This window comes from Bombina bombina, unplaced genomic scaffold, assembly GCF_027579735.1.
Source record: "Bombina bombina isolate aBomBom1 unplaced genomic scaffold, aBomBom1.pri scaffold_586, whole genome shotgun sequence".
Lineage (NCBI taxonomy): Eukaryota > Metazoa > Chordata > Amphibia > Anura > Bombinatoridae > Bombina > Bombina bombina.
In genome coordinates, this window is record NW_026511983.1 from 5490 (window position 1) to 25000 (window position 19511).

Sequence of the window (19511 nt, forward strand, 5' to 3'; positions counted from 1 at the left end):
TGGTGTGAATCTGCAGGATTCCCTTGGGACAAGGTTAAGAGTCTATCCTTCCTTCGAGAAGGATTGGAAAAAGGATTATCTGCAAGTTCCTTGATGGGACAGATTTCTGCCTTGTCTGTGTTACTTCACAAGAAGCTGGCAGCTGTGCCAGATGTTCTAGCCTTTGTTCAGGCTCTGGTTAGAATCAAGCCTGTTTACAAAATTTTGACTCCTCCTTGGAGTCTCAACATAGTTCTTTCAGTTCTTCAGGGGGTTCCGTTTGAACCCTTACATTCCGTTGATATTAAGTTATTATCTTGGAAAGTTTTGTTTTTGGTTGCAATTTCTTCTGCTAGAAGAGTTTCAGAATTATCTGCTCTGCAGTGTTCTTCTCCTTATCTGGTGTTCCATGCAGATAAGGTGGTTTTGCGTACTAAACCTGGTTTTCTTCCAAAAGTTGTTTCTAACAAAAACATTAACCAGGAGATAGTTGTGCCTTCTTTGTGTCCTAATCCAGTTTCAAAGAAGGAACGTTTGTTGCACAACTTGGATGTAGTTCGTGCTCTCAAATTTTACTTAGCAGCTACTAAGGATTTCAGACAAACTTCGTCTTTGTTTGTTGTTTATTCTGGTAAACGGAGAGGTCAAAAAGCAACTTCTACCTCTCTCTCCTTCTGGATTAAAAGCATTATCCGATTGGCTTATGAGACTGCCGGACGGCAGCCTCCTGAAAGAATCACAGCTCACTCCACTAGGGCTGTGGCTTCCACATGGGCCTTCAAGAACGAGGCTTCTGTTGATCAGATATGTAAGGCAGCGACTTGGTCTTCACTGCACACTTTTTCTAAATTTTACAACTTTGATACTTTTGCTTCTTCTGAGGCTATTTTTGGGAGAAAGGTTTTGCAAGCCGTGGTGCCTTCCATTTAGGTGACCTGATTTGCTCCCTCCCTTCATCCGTGTCCTAAAGCTTTGGTATTGGTTCCCACAAGTAAGGATGACGCCGTGGACCGGACACACCTATGTTGGAGAAAACAGAATTTATGTTTACCTGATAAATTACTTTCTCCAACGGTGTGTCCGGTCCACGGCCCGCCCTGGTTTTTTTTTAATCAGGTCTGATAATTTATTTTCTTTAACTACAGTCACCACGGTAACATATGGTTTCTCCTATGCAAATATTCCTCCTTAACGTCGGTCGAATGACTGGGGTAGGCGGAGCCTAGGAGGGATCATGTGACCAGCTTTGCTGGGCTCTTTGCCATTTCCTGTTGGGGAAGAGAATATCCCACAAGTAAGGATGACGCCGTGGACCGGACACTCCGTTGGAGAAAGTAATTTATCAGGTAAACATAAATTCTGTTTTTCTGAGTCGTCAGACATTGCATCCGGGGGAGTGGGAACTCCATCCGGAAATCTTTGCCCAAGTCACTCAGCTGTGGGGCATTCCAGACATGGATCTGATGGCCTCTCGTCAGAACTTCAAAGTTCCTTGCTACGGGTCCAGATCCAGGGATCCCAAGGCGGCTCTAGTGGATGCACTAGTAGCACCTTGGACCTTCAAACTAGCTTATGTGTTCCCGCCGTTTCCTCTCATCCCCAGGCTGGTAGCCAGGATCAATCAGGAGAGGGCGTCGGTGATCTTGATAGCTCCTGCGTGGCCACGCAGGACTTGGTATGCAGATCTGGTGAATATGTCATCGGTTCCACCTTGGAAGCTACCTTTGAGACGAGACCTTCTTGTTCAGGGTCCGTTCGAACATCCGAATCTGGTTTCACTCCAGCTGACTGCTTGGAGATTGAACGCTTGATCTTATCGAAGCGAGGGTTCTCAGATTCTGTTATCAATACTCTTGTTCAGGCCAGAAAGCCTGTAACTAGAAAGATTTACCACAAAATTTGGAAAAAATATATCTGTTGGTGTGAATCTAAAGGATTCCCTTGGGACAAGGTTAAGATTCCTAGGATTCTATCCTTCCTTCAAGAAGGATTGGAAAAAGGATTATCTGCAAGTTCCCTGAAGGGACAGATTTCTGCCTTGTCTGTGTTACTTCACAAAAAGCTGGCCGCTGTGCCAGATGTTCAAGCCTTTGTTCAGGCTCTGGTTAGAATTAAGCCTGTTTACAAACCTTTGACTCCTCCTTGGAGTCTCAATTTAGTTCTTTCAGTTCTTCAGGGGGTTCCGTTTGAACCCTTACATTCCGTTGATATTAAGTTATTATCTTGGAAAGTTTTGTTTTTGGTTGCAATTTCTTCTGCTAGAAGAGTTTCAGAATTATCTGCTCTGCAGTGTTCTCCTCCTTATCTGGTGTTCCATGCAGATAAGGTGGTTTTACGTACTAAACCTGGTTTTCTTCCAAAAGTTGTTTCTAACAAAAACATTAACCAGGAGATTATCGTACCTTCTCTGTGTCCGAAACCAGTTTCAAAGAAGGAACGTTTGTTGCACAATTTGGATGTTGTTCGCGCTCTAAAATTCTATTTAGATGCTACAAAGGATTTTAGACAAACATCTTCCTTGTTTGTTGTTTATTCCGGTAAAAGGAGAGGTCAAAAAGCAACTTCTACCTCTCTCTCTTTTTGGATTAAAAGCATCATCAGATTGGCTTACGAGACTGCCGGACGGCAGCCTCCCGAAAGAATCACAGCTCATTCCACTAGGGCTGTGGCTTCCACATGGGCCTTCAAGAACGAGGCTTCTGTTGATCAGATATGTAGGGCAGCGACTTGGTCTTCACTGCACACTTTTACCAAATTTTACAAGTTTGATACTTTTGCTTCTTCTGAGGCTATTTTTGGGAGAAAGGTTTTGCAAGCCGTGGTGCCTTCCATTTAGGTGACCTGATTTGCTCCCTCCCTTCATCCGTGTCCTAAAGCTTTGGTATTGGTTCCCACAAGTAAGGATGACGCCGTGGACCGGACACACCTATGTTGGAGAAAACAGAATTTATGTTTACCTGATAAATTACTTTCTCCAACGGTGTGTCCGGTCCACGGCTCGCCCTGGTTTTTTTTTAATCAGGTCTGATAATTTATTTTCTTTAACTACAGTCACCACGGTACCATGGTTTCTCCTATGCAAATATTCCTCCTTAAAGTCGGTCGAATGACTGGGGTAGGCGGAGCCTAGGAGGGATCATGTGACCAGCTTTGCTGGGCTCTTTGCCATTTCCTGTTGGGGAGGAGAATATCCCACAAGTAAGGATGACGCCGTGGACCGGACACACCGTTGGAGAAAGTAATTTATCAGGTAAACATAAATTCTGTTTTTATGATATTGATTACTGTATCTTGTAATAAAGGATACACCTTCAAAGTGATCCTTTTCTTTAGGTTTCTCTGGATTTAGAAATTGTGTCCTCATAGTATTGGTTATCTCTGCTCTTGCAATAGATACTTCCTTTCTATTATACCCTCTTTGACACAGTCTGTCCTCTAAGTCTGAAGCCTGTATATCAAATTCCTCTTGTGTTGTACAATTACGTCTTAAACGTATGAACTGCCCCTTTGTAACTGATCGAAAAACCCTTTTAGGGTGGTTACTTCTCGCATGGAGCAGCGTATTTCCTGAAATAGGCTTTCTGAACACTTTTGTGTATACTTTGTGCTGCCTGCTCATTAGTGTTACATCCAAATAATTGAGCTGTGTAACATTAAACTCATGTGTTAGCCTTAACACAAGAAATAAGACTCAAATGGGACATTTGTACTTTGCAAAAATATTTGAATCAGGGCATGATACCCAGAGGCCTAAGGGTTAATAAATTTCCCACCTTTGCAGTAGAAGATGAAGAATTTATAAGAGTTTGGAATGGGGTGCTTTCATATTGTTCATTAAAATTGATGGGAATGTTGATAGAATTCAAATCCAAGCTATTAGTTACTGTTTCAAAAGAAATTGATGTTTTGCAAATAGAGTTAAATGTACGTAGCAAAGAGTTACAATTTAAGAAATTTGACTCAATTCTGCAGGTCACATTAGCAGAATCTAAAGCATTGATTATGGAAATTAAACATGATAAATATTTAAGGGATCTGAGTGATTATGAAAATAACAAAATTTATATTTGGAACAGAAAACTTAGAACAAGCTATAGAAGGGAGAATGATCAAAAAAGGTTCCCCAAAGGTAAAAAATCAGGTAGAAAACAAAACAAACAAGCTTTTAAATCTAAGAAGGTTACCTTTAATGAAAGTGAGGCAGAGTCCTCGGGGGACTGTTCCACGTCAGGAGAAGAAGAGGACAGAGCCAGTGATAGGGTCATTGTCTATAATTCTGAACAATCAGTAGCCCATATATCCAAGGGTAATACAGAGAGTAATACCACTAAGTATCAGCAAAATTATGCAAATGAAGCAAGTTCTATAAATTATAGGGGGGAGGAAAGATCAGAAGTAGCACAGGTTTTTTCAAAGGTCCCAGAAGGATTCGAAGGGGGGGGGGGCGCTACAAAAGGCAAAGGGATTCTAAAAGAGAATCCACTACAACAGCGCCAACCTCCCAGGAGAGGCAGATCAAAAACCAAGTATCAATAAATTCTGTAATCAATCTGTCTTCACGTCCACTAAGTGCCATTGAGACTAAGGTCTTAAACTATGGCTTAAGTTTTGTGCCAGCTGACACATTTAATTTATTTCAAACCTTAGTGGACGTGAACAGATTGATCAGAAATCTCACAGTAAAGAAATATTTTGCTAAAGGAGATATGGGGAATAGTCAAAACAAAACTGAAAAGGTGTCCCAGTTTAACACTATGTTATCCTTTCAGGAGGTATGTGATTTGGAGACACTTGAAAATTTATACTGTGAGAGTGACAACAATGAGATGTATATGGATACAAATAAAGTATCGACTGGTCCACAGTTTTCGAGTGCCTCGAAATTCTATCCCTTACACATAAGAGGAAGCATTCTGGAACAATTTCAGAAAAGAGTGGAGAGAGACCTCACAAACTTAGCATATGTTGCCAGACAAAATGAACATACAAATTTAAACAAAAGTGAATTATCAGCACTAAATGATCTCAAAAGAGATACCAGTTTGGTGATAAGATCAGCGGACAAGGGTGGGTCCGTGGTTGTCATGGACAGAAGCTTCTTTGTTCAAGAAGCATCACGACAACTATCGGACCCACTACAGTATACCCTACTGTCGCAAGATCCTACTGCAAGATTCAAACGTGAATTGTTGCATTTGATTGATGATGGAATGGAAGCAGGCTTTGTGGATGAGAAAACAAGTGAGTTTTTGATAGTGGATTCACCGATCAAGCCTGTTTTCAATTTCCTTCCAAAAGTACACAAGTCTTTAATAGATGTGAAGGGCCGTCCCATTATCAGCGGCATAGGATCTATACTAGAGCCTATGTCACAATGGCTTGACTCCATCCTACAGCCAATGGTCTCTAAATTGCCAAGCTATTTAAGAGACACCAAGCAACTTCTGATTGAACTTGAATCAGTTGTCTGGCAAAGCCAATACAGTTGGCTATCAATAGATGTAACATCCTTGTATTCATCTATACCCCATGACAAGGGTCTGGAAGCTATTGCTTTTTTCCTGAAAAGGATGACTGAGTATAGTTCCCCATTTTGTAGTTACATCCTCAGAGTAACTGAGTTTTTGTTAACCCACAATTTTTTTATGTTTGAGGCGGACCACTATCTCCAGAGATGTGGGACAGCGATGGGGGCTAAATTTGCCCCCTCCTATGCCAACCTGTTTATGGGTTGGTGGGAGCTGTCCCACATCTATGGAGAGAGTGGATCCTGGAGAGCTAAGATTATCTACTACAGGAGGTACATAGATGATCTTTTGATCATCTGGGATGGGAGTGAGACGGAAGCAGAGAACTTCCTAAAATATCTTAATAACAACACAGTGGGGATAAGGCTAACACATGAGTTTAATGTTACACAGCTCAATTATTTGGATGTAACACTAATGAGCAGGCAGCACAAAGTATACACAAAAGTGTTCAGAAAGCCTATTTCAGGAAATACGCTGCTCCATGCGAGAAGTAACCACCCTAAAAGGGTTTTTCGATCAGTTACAAAGGGGCAGTTCATACGTTTAAGACGTAATTGTACAACACAAGAGGAATTTGATATACAGGCTTCAGACTTAGAGGACAGACTGTGTCAAAGAGGGTATAATAGAAAGGAAGTATCTATTGCAAGAGCAGAGATAACCAATACTATGAGGACACAATTTCTAAATCCAGAGAAACCTAAAGAAAAGGATCACTTTGAAGGTGTATCCTTTATTACAAGATACAGTAATCAATATCATAAAATCTGCAACATAATAAGAAAACATTTTCGGATGTTATCAGCTGATGATGATCTAAGTGAGATCATATCCAAGGGGTGCAGGTATGCCTTTAAAAAAGGAAAAAGTCTAGCTAACATTTTAGCTCCCACACAACTAAGCATCAAAAAACCGGACCAATCATCATGGCTAAGATTTAAAGGGGTTTTTAGATGCAGTTACACACCTTGCATAGCATGTGGATTGTTACAGAGCGGGGAAGGTTTCTCAAGCACAACAACAGGTGAACGCTTTAGGCATTTTTCATGCCTGAATTGTCGAGCAACTTATGTAGTCTACTTGCTGACCTGTGTACAGTGCGGAGTCCAATATACAGGACTCACGACTAGAGAAACAAGGGACAGAATACGCGAACATGTAACTAATATAAAAGCAGGGAAATTAACAACACCATTAGTGCAACACTTTAAATTGAAACATGACAAGAGTACAGATACAATGAGGTGGACGATTATTGAGCAGGTAACATGTAAGGCAAGGGGTGGAGACAGAGATAAACTTCTAGCCAAAAGGGAAGCCTTTTGGATACATAGACTCAAAACCAGAATCCCCACAGGTCTAAATTCGGAATTTGACATAATTAATTTTTGGGAATAAAAGGTCCTGGGTCTACAATTCAAAAGGCATGGTTAAAGAAGGGTCATTAATCATAACTAAAATCCATAGATATGTATTTCACTAACCGTATCTCATAATTTGAGATTTGGAGTTTGGTATTTGAAATCCCTTTCTTCCGAAAGTGAATGCTATAATCCATGTTTGGATTTTAAGAAAAAATGAAAAAAATAAAAAAGTTCAAGAAAATGTACAAAAATCATTGCATGAATAATTTTTCAACTATTTGTTTATTTGTATCAAGTCTGGCAACATCATATTTGGAAGTTAATAAGAAATTCACAACAATAAGAAATATAAAGTCACTAAATTTGTGAGTAGCTCTTTTCTTCTCTTTTCTATTCTTTTCTTTTCTATCTTTCAGTGGTTCGCTAGTTTTTAAGTCCTCATATTTAAGCAAAGGACTAAAAAGCACAGTAATAACACATTACTATAAGTATGAAAGTTTACTGGGTAAAATAGCCGAAATAATTTGCCAGAATTACATTTTTAAGTTTAATGGCATTTATTGGTCTATATAGCACAAGTAATTCTGATCTAAAGCAAATGAATAATTTCAACATTACTCATTTTTTGTTTATGAAAAGACAATGAATAACGATTTAAATTGGTGTATATTCAATAGGTGTGATGTTAGAGACCGCCCAGGATAATGGTTTTATCCAATCACAATTTAGCACATGGGATTTAAAGGTGAATTGGGATTATGAGCATTATGCTACGATTACGGCCGGTATAGGCTGAAACGCGTCAGAGAGAAGCTCTTTGGGCGATTTCTACACACACACCACAATGTCCATTATTGTTGTGTAATGATGCTTCTGAAAAGAAGATTTTTGTGACCTACAATAAGTCTTTTAACAAGTACCCTGGTGCAGCTCATCACTTTGTTATCCTGAACTCTTTGAAACGGAGCCTGCACAGAGGTAGCTTGTATCCGCTGTCACTACGATTGATTCAGCCAGCGCCCACCACACGATTCTAATAGTTGATTGAACGGCTGTGAAGGAAGTATTCAGTGACGTCAGACGCCAAGTTACCGCGAGTGGAGCGGGACCCAGGAGGAGAGCGGATCACGAGCCGGAGGCAAAGAGAAAGGGGCTCTGCTGGACGCATACCCATTACCCCGGAGATTAAGCCAGCTCTCTTAGGACGGGCCAAACTCTGCAAGTAGCGGAAGGAAGAAACAACGGAGTCACTGTCTACAGCCAGGGGTGAGTCAATTTATCGAGACAACCACATCTTGGTATTACAAGTTTGGGTTTACATCACAATCACCAAATTGACTGGGCGTTTAAATAGGTGCTCACACAGACATTGACTTCTCAAGCCAAGCCAGCCTGGAGACCAATGCAAGGCTGGAACAAGGGAAAGCAGGCCAAGAAACCTGCCACTGCTACCAAGACAGCATGAGATGTTGGCCCCCGATCCGGGACAAGTACCCTGGTGGGGGGCAGACTCTCTCTCTTCGCTCAGGCTTGGGCAAGAGATGTTCTGGATCCTTGGGCGCTAGAAATAGTCTCCCAAGGTTATCTTCTGGAATTCAAAGGGCTTCCCCCAAGGGGGAGGTTCCACAGGTCTCAATTGTCTTCAGACCACATAAAAAAACAGGCATTCTTACATTGTGTAGAAGTCCTGTTAAAAATGGGAGTGATTCATCCTGTTCCATTAGGAGAACAAGGGATGGGGTTCTACTCCAATCTGTTCGTAGTTCCCAAAAAAGAGGGAACGTTCAGACCAATCTTAGATCTCAAGATCCTAAACAAGTTTCTCAAGGTTCCATCGTTCAAAATGGAAACCATTCGAACAATTCTTCCTTCCATCCAGGAAGGTCAATTCATGACCACGGTGGATTTAAAGGATGCGTATCTACATATTCCTATCCACAAGGAACATCATCGGTTCCTAAGGTTCGCATTCCTGGACAAGCATTACCAGTTCGTGGCACTTCCGTTCGGATTAGCCACTGCTCCAAGGATTTTCACAAAGGTACTAGGGTCCCTTCTAGCGGTGCTAAGACCAAGGGGCATTGCAGTAGTACCTTACTTGGACGACATTCTGATTCAAGCGTCGTCCCTTCCTCTAGCAAAGGCTCACACGGACATTGTCCTGGCCTTTCTCAGATCTCACGGATGGAAAGTGAACGTAGAAAAGAGTTCTCTATCTCCGTCAACGAGGGTTCCCTTCTTGGGAACAATAATAGACTCCTTAGAAATGAGGATTTTTCTGACAGAGGCCAGAAAAACAAAACTTCTAAACTCTTGTCAAATACTTCATTCCGTTCCTCTTCCTTCCATAGCGCAGTGCATGGAAGTAATAGGTTTGATGGTAGCGGCAATGGACATAGTTCCTTTTGCGCGCATTCATCTAAGACCATTACAACTGTGCATGCTCAGTCAGTGGAATGGGGACTATACAGACTTGTCTCCGACGATACAAGTAAATCAGAGGACCAGAGATTCACTCCGTTGGTGGCTGTCCCTGGACAACCTGTCACAGGGGATGAGCTTCCGCAGACCAGAGTGGGTCATTGTCACGACCGACGCCAGTCTGATGGGCTGGGGCGCGGTCTGGGGACCCCTGAAAGCTCAGGGTCTTTGGTCTCGGGAAGAATCTCTTCTACCGATAAATATTCTGGAACTGAGAGCGATACTCAATGCTCTCAAGGCTTGGCCTCAGCTAGCAAAGGCCAAGTTCATACGGTTTCAATCAGACAACATGACGACTGTTGCGTACATCAACCATCAGGGGGGAACAAGGAGTTCCCTGGCGATGGAAGAAGTGACCAAAATCATTCAATGGGCGGAGACTCACTCCTGCCACTTGTCTGCAATCCACATCCCAGGAGTGGAAAATTGGGAAGCGGATTTTCTGAGTCGTCAGACATTACATCCGGGGGAGTGGGAACTCCATCCGGAAATCTTTGCCCACATTACTCAACTGTGGGGCATTCCAGACATGGATCTGATGGCCTCTCGTCAGAACTTCAAGGTTCCTTGCTACGGGTCCAGATCCAGGGATCCCAAGGCGACTCTAGTAGATGCACTAGTAGCACCTTGGACCTTCAAACTAGCTTATGTATTCCCGCCGTTTCCTCTCATCCCCAGGCTGGTAGCCAGGATCAATCAGGAGAGGGCATCGGTGATCTTGATAGCTCCTGCGTGGCCACGCAGGACTTGGTATGCAGACCTGGTGAATATGTCATCGGCTCCACCATGGAAGCTACCTTTGAGACGAGACCTTCTTGTTCAAGGTCCGTTCGAACATCCGAATCTGGTCTCACTCCAACTGACTGCTTGGAGATTGAACGCTTGATCTTATCAAAGCGAGGGTTCTCAGATTCTGTTATTGATACTCTTGTTCAGGCCAGAAAGCCTGTAACTAGAAAAATTTACCACAAAATATGGAAAAAATATATCTGTTGGTGTGAATCTAAAGGATTCCCTTGGGACAAGGTAAAAATTCCTAAGATTCTATCCTTTCTTCAAGAAGGATTGGAGAAAGGATTATCTGCAAGTTCCTTGAAGGGACAGATTTCTGCCTTGTCTGTGTTACTTCACAAAAAGCTGGCAGCTGTGCCAGATGTTCAAGCCTTTGTTCAGGCTCTGGTTAGAATCAAGCCTGTTTACAAACCTTTGACTCCTCCTTGGAGTCTCAATTTAGTTCTTTCAGTTCTTCAGGGGGTTCCGTTTGAACCCTTACATTCCGTTGATATTAAGTTATTATCTTGGAAAGTTTTGTTTTTGGTTGCAATTTCTTCTGCTAGAAGAGTTTCAGAATTATCTGCTCTGCAGTGTTCTCCTCCTTATCTGGTGTTCCATGCAGATAAGGTGGTTTTACGTACTAAACCTGGTTTTCTTCCGAAAGTTGTTTCTAACAAAAACATTAACCAGGAGATAGTCGTGCCTTCTTTGTGTCCGAATCCAGTTTCAAAGAAGGAACGTTTGTTGCACAATTTGGATGTTGTTCACGCTCTAAAATTCTATTTAGATGCTACAAAGGATTTTAGACAAACATCTTCCTTGTTTGTTGTTTATTCTGGTAAAAGGAGAGGTCAAAAAGCAACTTCTACCTCTCTCTCTTTTTGGATTAAAAGCATCATCAGATTGGCTTATGAGACTGCCGGACGGCAGCCTCCTGAAAGAATCACAGCTCATTCCACTAGGGCTGTGGCTTCCACATGGGCCTTCAAGAACGAGGCTTCTGTTGATCAGATATGTAAGGCAGCGACTTGGTCTTCACTGCACACTTTTACCAAATTTTACAAGTTTGATACTTTTGCTTCTTCTGAGGCTATTTTTGGGAGAAAGGTTTTGCAAGCCGTGGTGCCTTCCATTTAGGTGACCTGATTTGCTCCCTCCCTTCATCCGTGTCCTAAAGCTTTGGTATTGGTTCCCACAAGTAAGGATGACGCCGTGGACCGGACACACCTATGTTGGAGAAAACAGAATTTATGTTTACCTGATAAATTACTTTCTCCAACGGTGTGTCCGGTCCACGGCCCGCCCTGGTTTTTTAATCAGGTCTGATAATTTATTTTCTTTAACTACAGTCACCACGGTATCATATGATTTCTCCTATGCAAATATTCCTCCTTTACGTCGGTCGAATGACTGGGGAAGGCGGAGCCTAGGAGGGATCATGTGACCAGCTTTGCTGGGCTCTTTGCCATATCCTGTTGGGGAAGAGAATATCCCACAAGTAAGGATGACGCCGTGGACCGGACACACCGTTGGAGAAAGTAATTTATCAGGTAAACATAAATTCTGTTTTTGCCATTTTAGCACGTAGAGCGTTATGGCTTAAGTCCTGGTCTGCTGATGTGTCCTCAAAATCTAAGCTTTTAGCCATCCCTTTCAAAGGTAAGACCCTATTCGGGCCTGAACTGAAAGAGATCATTTCAGACATCACTGGAGGAAAAGGCCATGCCCTTCCTCAGGATAAGACAAATAAGATGAGGACCAAACAAAATTATATTCGTTCCTTTCGAAACTTCAAAGGTGGTCCCTCTACCTCTTCCCCTGCTGCAAAACAAGAGGGGAATTTTGCTCAATCCAAGTCAGTCTGGAGACCTAACCAGACTTGGAACAAAGGTAAACAGGCCAAGAAGCCCGCTGCTGCCACCAAAACAGCATAAAGGGGTAGCCCCCGATCCGGGAGGGCAAGAGACGTTAAGGACTCCTGGGTTTTAGAAATCGTAACCCAGGGGTATCTTCTAGATTTCAAAGATTCTCCTCCAAGGGGGGGGATTCCATCTTTCTCAATTGTCTGTAAACCAGACAAAAAGAGAGGCATTCTTACACTGTGTAGAACATCTATATACCATGGGAGTAATCTGTCCAGTTCCGAAAACAGACAAAATTTAGATCTCAAGATTCTAAACAAATTCCTCAGGGTCCCATCCTTCAAGATGGAGACCATTCTGACTATTTTTTACCAATGATCCAGGAGGGTCAATATATGACCACCGTGGACTTAAAGGATGTGTATCTACACATCCCTATCCACAAAGATCATCACCAGTTCCTCAGGTTCGCCTTTCTGGACAAGCATTACCAGTTGGTGGCTCTTCCCTTCGGGTTGGCCACAGCTCCCAGAATTTTCACAAAAGTGCTAGGGTCCCTTCTGGCGGTTCTAAGGCCGTGGGGCATAGCAGTGGTGCCTTATCTGGACGATATCTTAATTCAGGCGTCAACTTACCAACTAGCCAAATCTCACACTGACATTGTGTTGGCTTTTCTGAGATCTCACGGGTGGAAGGTGAACGTAAAGAAGAGTTCACTTATCCCTCTTACAAGAGTTCCATTCCTGGGAACTCTGATAGATTCGGTGGACATGAGAATTTTTCTGACGGAGGACAGGAAATCAAAGATTTTAACCACCTGCCGAGCTCTTCATTCCATTCTTCGGCCGTCAGTGGCTCAGTGTATGGAGGTAATCGGACTAATGGTAGCTGCAATGGACATAGTTCGGTTTGCTCGCTTGCATCTCAGACCACTGCAACTATGCATGCTCAAACAGTGGAATGGGGATTATGCAGATTTATCTCCTCCGATAAATCTGGATCAAGAGACCAGAGACTCTCTTCTTTGGTGGTTGTCACAGGATCATCTGTCCCAGGGAATGTGTTTCCGCAGGCCAGCATGGGTCATAGTGACGACGGACGCCAGCCTATTGGGCTGGGGTGCAGTCTGGAATTCCCTGAAAGCACAGGGTGTGTGGACTCAGGAGGAGGCTCTCCTTCCGATAAATATTCTCGAACTGAGAGCTATATTCAACGCGCTTCAGGCGTGGCCACAGCTGGCTTCGGCCAGATTCATAAGATTCCAGTCGGAAAACTGTAGCATATATCAATCATCAGGGGGGAACAAAGAGTTCTCTAGCTATGATAGAGGTTACCAAAATAATTCAATGGGCAGAGACTCACTCTTGCCATCTATCAGCAATCTATATCCCAGGAGTGGAGAACTGGGAAGCGGTTTTTCTAAGTCGTCAGACTTTTCATCCGGGGGAGTGGGAAATCCATCCGGAGGTGTTTGCACAATTGATTCATCAATGGGGCACACCAGAATTGGATCTGATGGCGTCTCGTCAGAACGCCAAACTTCCTTGTTACGGTCCAGATCAAGGGATCCTCAAGCAGTACTGATAGATGCTCTAGCAGTACCCTGGTCGTTCAACCTGGCTTATGTGTTTCCACCATTCCCTCTCCTTCCTCATTTGATTGCCAGAATTAAACAGGAGAGATCTTCGGTGATTTTGATAGCACCTGCGTGGCCACTCAGGTCTTGGTATGCAGACCTGGTGGACATGTCATCTCTTCCACCATGGACTCTGCCACTGAAACAGGACCTTCTGATTCAAGGTCTGTTCCAGCATCCAAATCTAGTTTCCCTGCGGCTGACTGCCTGGAGATTGAACGCTTGATTTGATCCAAGCGGGGATTCTCTGAGTCGGTCATAGATACCTTGATTTAGGCTCGAAAACCTGTCACTAGGAAAATTTATCATAAGATATGGCGTAAATATCTTTATTGGTGCAAATCCAAAGGCTACTCCATGGAGTAAGATCAGGATTCCTAGGATTTTGTCCTTTCTCCAAGAAGGATTGGAGAAGGGGCTATCAGCTAGTTCTCTAAAGGGACAGATATCTGCTTTATCAATTTTACTACACAAGCGTCTGGCAGATGTTCCAGACGTTCAGTCGTTCTGTCAGGCTTTGGTTAGAATCAAGCCTGTGTTTAAACCTGTTGCTCTGCCATGGAGTTTGAATTTAGTTCTTAAAGTTCTTCAAGGGGTTCCGTTTGAACCTATGCATTCCATAGATATTAAGCTTCTATCTTGGAAAGTTCTGTTTTTAGTTGCTATCTCTTTGGCTCAAAGAGTTTCTGAACTATCTGCATTGCAATGCGACTCGCCTTATCTTGTTTTCCATGCTGATAAGGTGGTTTTGCGTACCAAACCTGGATTCCTTCCTAGGGTTGTTACAAATAAGAATATTAATCAGGACATTGTGGTTCCTTCTCTGTGTCCTAATCCTTCCTCTAAGAAGGAGCATCTGTTGCACAACCTGGACGTGGTTCGTGCTTTAAAATTTTACTTGCAAGCGACCAAAGATTTCCGTCAAACATCTTCCTTGTTTGTCTATTCTTGAAAATGTAGAGGTCAAAAAGCTATGGCTACCTCTTTCTTTTGGCTGAAAAGCATCATCTGTTTGGCATATGAGACTGCTGGACAGCAGCCTCCTGAAAGAATTACAGCTCACTCTACTAGAGCGGTGGCTTCCACATGGGCTTTTAAAAATTATGCTTCTGTTGAACAGATTTGTAAGGCTGCGACTTGGTCTTCGCTTCATACCTTTTCCAAAATTGATACTTTTGCTTCTTCGGAGGCTATTTTTGGGAGAAAAGTTCTTCAAGCAGTGGTGCCTTCTGTTTAACCATCTGTCTTGTCCCTCCCGTTCATCCGTGTCCTGTAGCTTTGGTATTGTATCCCACAAGTAAAGGATGAATCCGTGGACTCGTCTTACCTTTATAGAAGAAAAGTAAATTTATGCTTACCTGATAAATTTAATTTCTTCTATGGTACGACGAGTCCACGGCCCGCCCTGTCATTTTAAGACAGATTATATTTTTTGACTTTAATCTTCAGTCACCTGTGCACCTTTTTAGTTTCTCCCTTTTTCTTCCTGTACCTTTGGTCGAATGACTGAGGGTGGAGCTAAGGGAGGAGCTATATATACAGCTCTGCTGTGGTGCTCTTTGCCACTTCCTGTTAGCAGGAGGATAATATCCCACAAGTAAAGGATGAATCCGTGGACTCGTCGTACCATAGAAGAAATTAATTTATCAGGTAAGCTTAAATTTACTTTTTTTTATTGAAACAGCTGATTTTTGCTTATTGTATCTCCTAAACTATTTCAGTGTTTAAAGGGACAGTCTACCCTAGAATTATTATTCATTTAAAAAGTTAGATAATCCCTTTTATTACCCATTCCCTAGTTTTGCATAATCAACACGGTAATATAAATACATTTTTTACCTCTGTGATTACCTTGTATCTAAGCCTCTGCTGACTGCCCCTTATTTCAGTTCTTTTGACATACTTGCATTTTAGCCAATCGGTGCCCTCATAAGTAACTCCACGGGCATCAACAGGTTATCTATATGGCACACACTGTCAGTAATGAAAACTGTTATTTTTTCTGAAACATCAGCCCATGTTAATGTTGAGGTTTCATAGAGCAATAAATATTTCATATACAAAAATAACTATTAATGAGTATTTGAACATACTCTTGTATAACAAGTAATTTGAAACACATTAGGGGAAACAATTTTTACAGAACTGTCCCCCTTTTCTACTTTGTGCCAAACAACTTTGTTTAGAAATTTGTCTTAATTTTAAAGGGACAGTAAAGGGGAAAAAAACATGGTTCAGATAAAGCATGCAATTTTATACTGCCTCTAAAAACCTTTTGTAGGGTTTAAAGGGACATGGAACCAAATATTTGTTTTTATTCAGATAGGTTTGAAACAATTTTCTAGTTTTCTCCTATTAACACATGCTTCATTCTGTTTGTATCCTTTGTTGAAGGAGCAGATATCCACTAATGACAACTAGCTGGATACAGTTTTTGATATTACAAGTGTGTTGAAAAAATTTACTGTTGTGCTTCTCAATTTTGGTTGGAATATTTTCCAGTAATTGGCACAATTATCCTTGTAATAATGTTTTGTTTATGGTTTTTTTTAAATTGTTAGATGTTTATTTTTCTTTCAAATGTATGTCTAAAGACATTGTCAATAACTTTGCAGGATCTGCTTTAGCTGCAAATGTTTGCAAAAAAATTACAGGACGACTAACAAGTGCAATTGCAAAACAGGAGGATGTGTCTGTCCAGCTCGAAGCATTGGATATTATGGCCGATATGCTGAGCAGGTATGTATTGGAATTTAGTACATGCTCTCCTTATTGGGGTTTTAAAAAGAACTTGTAAAGTCAGTTTGTGTACTTGGAAATTCTTATTTGAAACTTTAATATTTTTCTGTAGCTTGTAATGATTCAATACTATCAGCCATTTTAATAGTTGAAGATAGAGTCTGCACAGTCTTTATAAGGTAGGTTTTCTGTTTCCATATGTTGCACATTCTGAAATACAATTAAAGGGACATAATACTCATATGCTAAATCACTTGAAACTGATGCAGTATAACTGTAAAAAGCTGACAGGAAAATATCACCTGGGCATCTCTATGTAAAAAAGGAAGATATTTTACCTCACAATTTCCTCAGCTCAGCAGAGTAAGTTCTGTGTAAAAATTTATACTTCACCTGCTCCCAGCTGCAGGTAAAAATAAAAAAAAAAATGAAGAAATGAACAGCAGCCAATCAGCATCAGCAGTGCTGAGGTCATGAACTCTTACTGTGATCTCATGAGATTTGACTTGACTCTCATGAGATTTCATAGTAAGCTTCCTTTACCTGATTGGTGAAATAATATGAGAGTTCACGATGCTCATCCTTTCAGCTGTCCCAGGACAGACATACTAATATGCTGCTTAGAAATCCTTTACAATGGGAGGTGGCTACTGAGGAACTTTTGAGGTAAAATATCTTTCTTTTTTACATAGAGATGTTCAGGAGATATTTTCTAGTCAGCTTTTTACAGCTATGCTGCATCACTTTCAAGTGTTTAAACATTTGGGTATTATGGCCCTTTAAACTCAAAGTAAACAGGCTTTCTTTAGGGGAGGTGCCAAGGAGCCCATATCTACCTGTTTTGCTTGTCAAAAATGACTACGTGGTCAGAAAGCACAATTTTAACTTTTTTTGAAGAAGTGTTTAACCCCTTAAGGACCAGGGACTTATCCTGGGCATTTTTAATAGTGCGGTCTCGCTGGTCAGCTGGAGGAAGGCTATCATAATCAAAAAACTCTTAACGACCAGCGACGTACATATTACTTTGTGGTGATTAAGGGGGTAATATCCCACTAATGTCTATATGTTGCATTGGCCTACATGGAAAGATCAATACATCATTAGGTCACTATTTCTCTTTCAAAGAGTTATTCCCCCCCTCCCCCCCATTTTACAGCCATAGAACCAGAGTATTGGCAATATTTGTCAACATTTATGTTTAAATCTTTTATTAGGTTTATTAGTTGTACAGAAAAATTAAACAGAATAATACATCAATAAGGTATATCTATTTAAATATGAGCATAATCAAAGGTCCTGATACCTCCACATGCATCCTTCTTTTAATGAAGACATCCATTCAAGACCTATTATCTCAATAATGATATGCATAGATGTTCAAAATTATAAAGAGTAAAGAAGACAAAGATTCATAGAGTAGGGAAAAAAAGAGGAAGGAAGAAGAAGAAAGAAGAAGAAACCCCAAGGATTCGGATTTGTCAACATTTAAAAGGACAGTCAACACAAAAATTGTTATGGTTTAAAAATATAGATAATGCCTTTCCCATTCCCCAGCTTTGCACAACCAACGTTGTTACATTAATATACTTTATAACCTTTAAACCTCTAAATTTGTGCCTGTTTCTAAATCACTAAAGACAGCCTCTTATCATTTGCTTTCTTTATTAGCTTTTCACAACAGGGGATTGCTAGTTCATGTGAGCCATATAGCTTACATTGTGTTCACACCCGTGGGTTGTGCACAACACAGCTCTAATTGGCTTACATGGAAGTCAATAGATAATAAAGTAATGTGATCAGGGGGCTGTCAAAAGAGGCTTAGATGCAAGGTAATCAGAGGTAAAAAGTGTATTAACATAACCATGTTTTCTATGCAAAACTGGGGAATGAGTAAAGAAAAGAACAATTTTTTTTTTTTGAGTTGACTGTCTTTTTTTACAATAAGCACAACGTTTTATAATTTAAAAATCTAAAAACTACATAAATAACACATGATGACCTCTTTATTATTCAAAAGTATTTTAGAACAATAATAAAACCAGTGAAGTTGTATCTTTTTTCTTCTTATATATTTTTATATATATTTTTTTTCTCCTTTAGGCAAGGTGGGCTGCTTGTTAATTTTCATCCATCAATATTGAGTTGTCTGCTCCCTCAACTGACAAGCCCAAGACTGGCTGTAAGAAAAAGGACCATTATTGCTCTTGGCCATCTGGTTATGAGTTGTGGAAATATTGTGTTCATTGAACTTATAGAACACCTTTTGTCAGAGCTCTCTAAAAATGATTCCATGTCTACTACTAGGACCTATATACAATGCATAGCTGCTATTAGTAGGCAAGCAGGACACAGAATAGGTAAAAACCCAACATTATACACATTATATTGTCATAATTAAAATTTTCAGTTTATTAAATTGCATTTATTCTTTTCTTAGGTGAATATTTGGAGAAAATAATTCCTCTTGTAGTCAAATTTTGTAATATAGATGATGATGAATTGAGAGAATATTGCATTCAAGCATTTGAGTCATTTGTTAGGAGGTAAGTCTTTAAATAACTGGAGTTTTATGAGATTAAATTCTGCTTTAGTGGTTGATTATTCTGAATATGTTTTGAAATTAATATGCATTTCTATATAATGTCCCTCTAAGTAATCTCAGAATTTTTATATATATATATATATATATATATATATATATATATATATATATATATATATATATATATATATATATATATATATATATATATATATATAGGGGCCGATTTACTAATGTCTCTCCGACATGATACGCTGCAGCGTATCATGTCCGACAGACAACGCTGAAGTCGGACTGCATATGCTGTCTGCATTCAGCATTGCACAAGCAGTTCTAGCTTGTGCAATGCCGCCCCCTGCAGATTCACAGCCGATCGGCCGCTAGCAGGGGGTGTCAATCAACCTGATTGTATAGGGTCGGGTTGATTGCTGTACCCTGCTCAGAGGCGGCGGATACAGTTAAGGAGCAGTGGTCTTAAGATCGCTGCTTCTTAACTGTGGTTACCAGCGAGCCTGAAGGCTTGCGTGGAAACAGGCTGTTATGGCCCCATTCGGGCCATCATAAATCGGCCCCATTATCTGTAAGCAGTCCTATATATGCAAA

The 19511-nt window shown here is 40.9% G+C and overlaps 1 protein-coding gene across 1 annotated transcript in view; it reads left to right on the forward strand.

The window, feature by feature from the left end:
• Positions 1-4685: 4685 nt before the first annotated feature.
• Positions 4686-19511, forward strand: part of LOC128644034 (cullin-associated NEDD8-dissociated protein 1) — a gene marked incomplete at its 3' end in the record, with an annotated part of 137713 nt that continues 122887 nt past the window's right edge. Inside the window, 4 exon segments of the mRNA XM_053696799.1 lie at positions 4686-5220; positions 16243-16366; positions 18467-18723; positions 18804-18909. Of these exon segments, the coding sequence (XP_053552774.1) occupies positions 4686-5220; positions 16243-16366; positions 18467-18723; positions 18804-18909 (1022 nt within the window).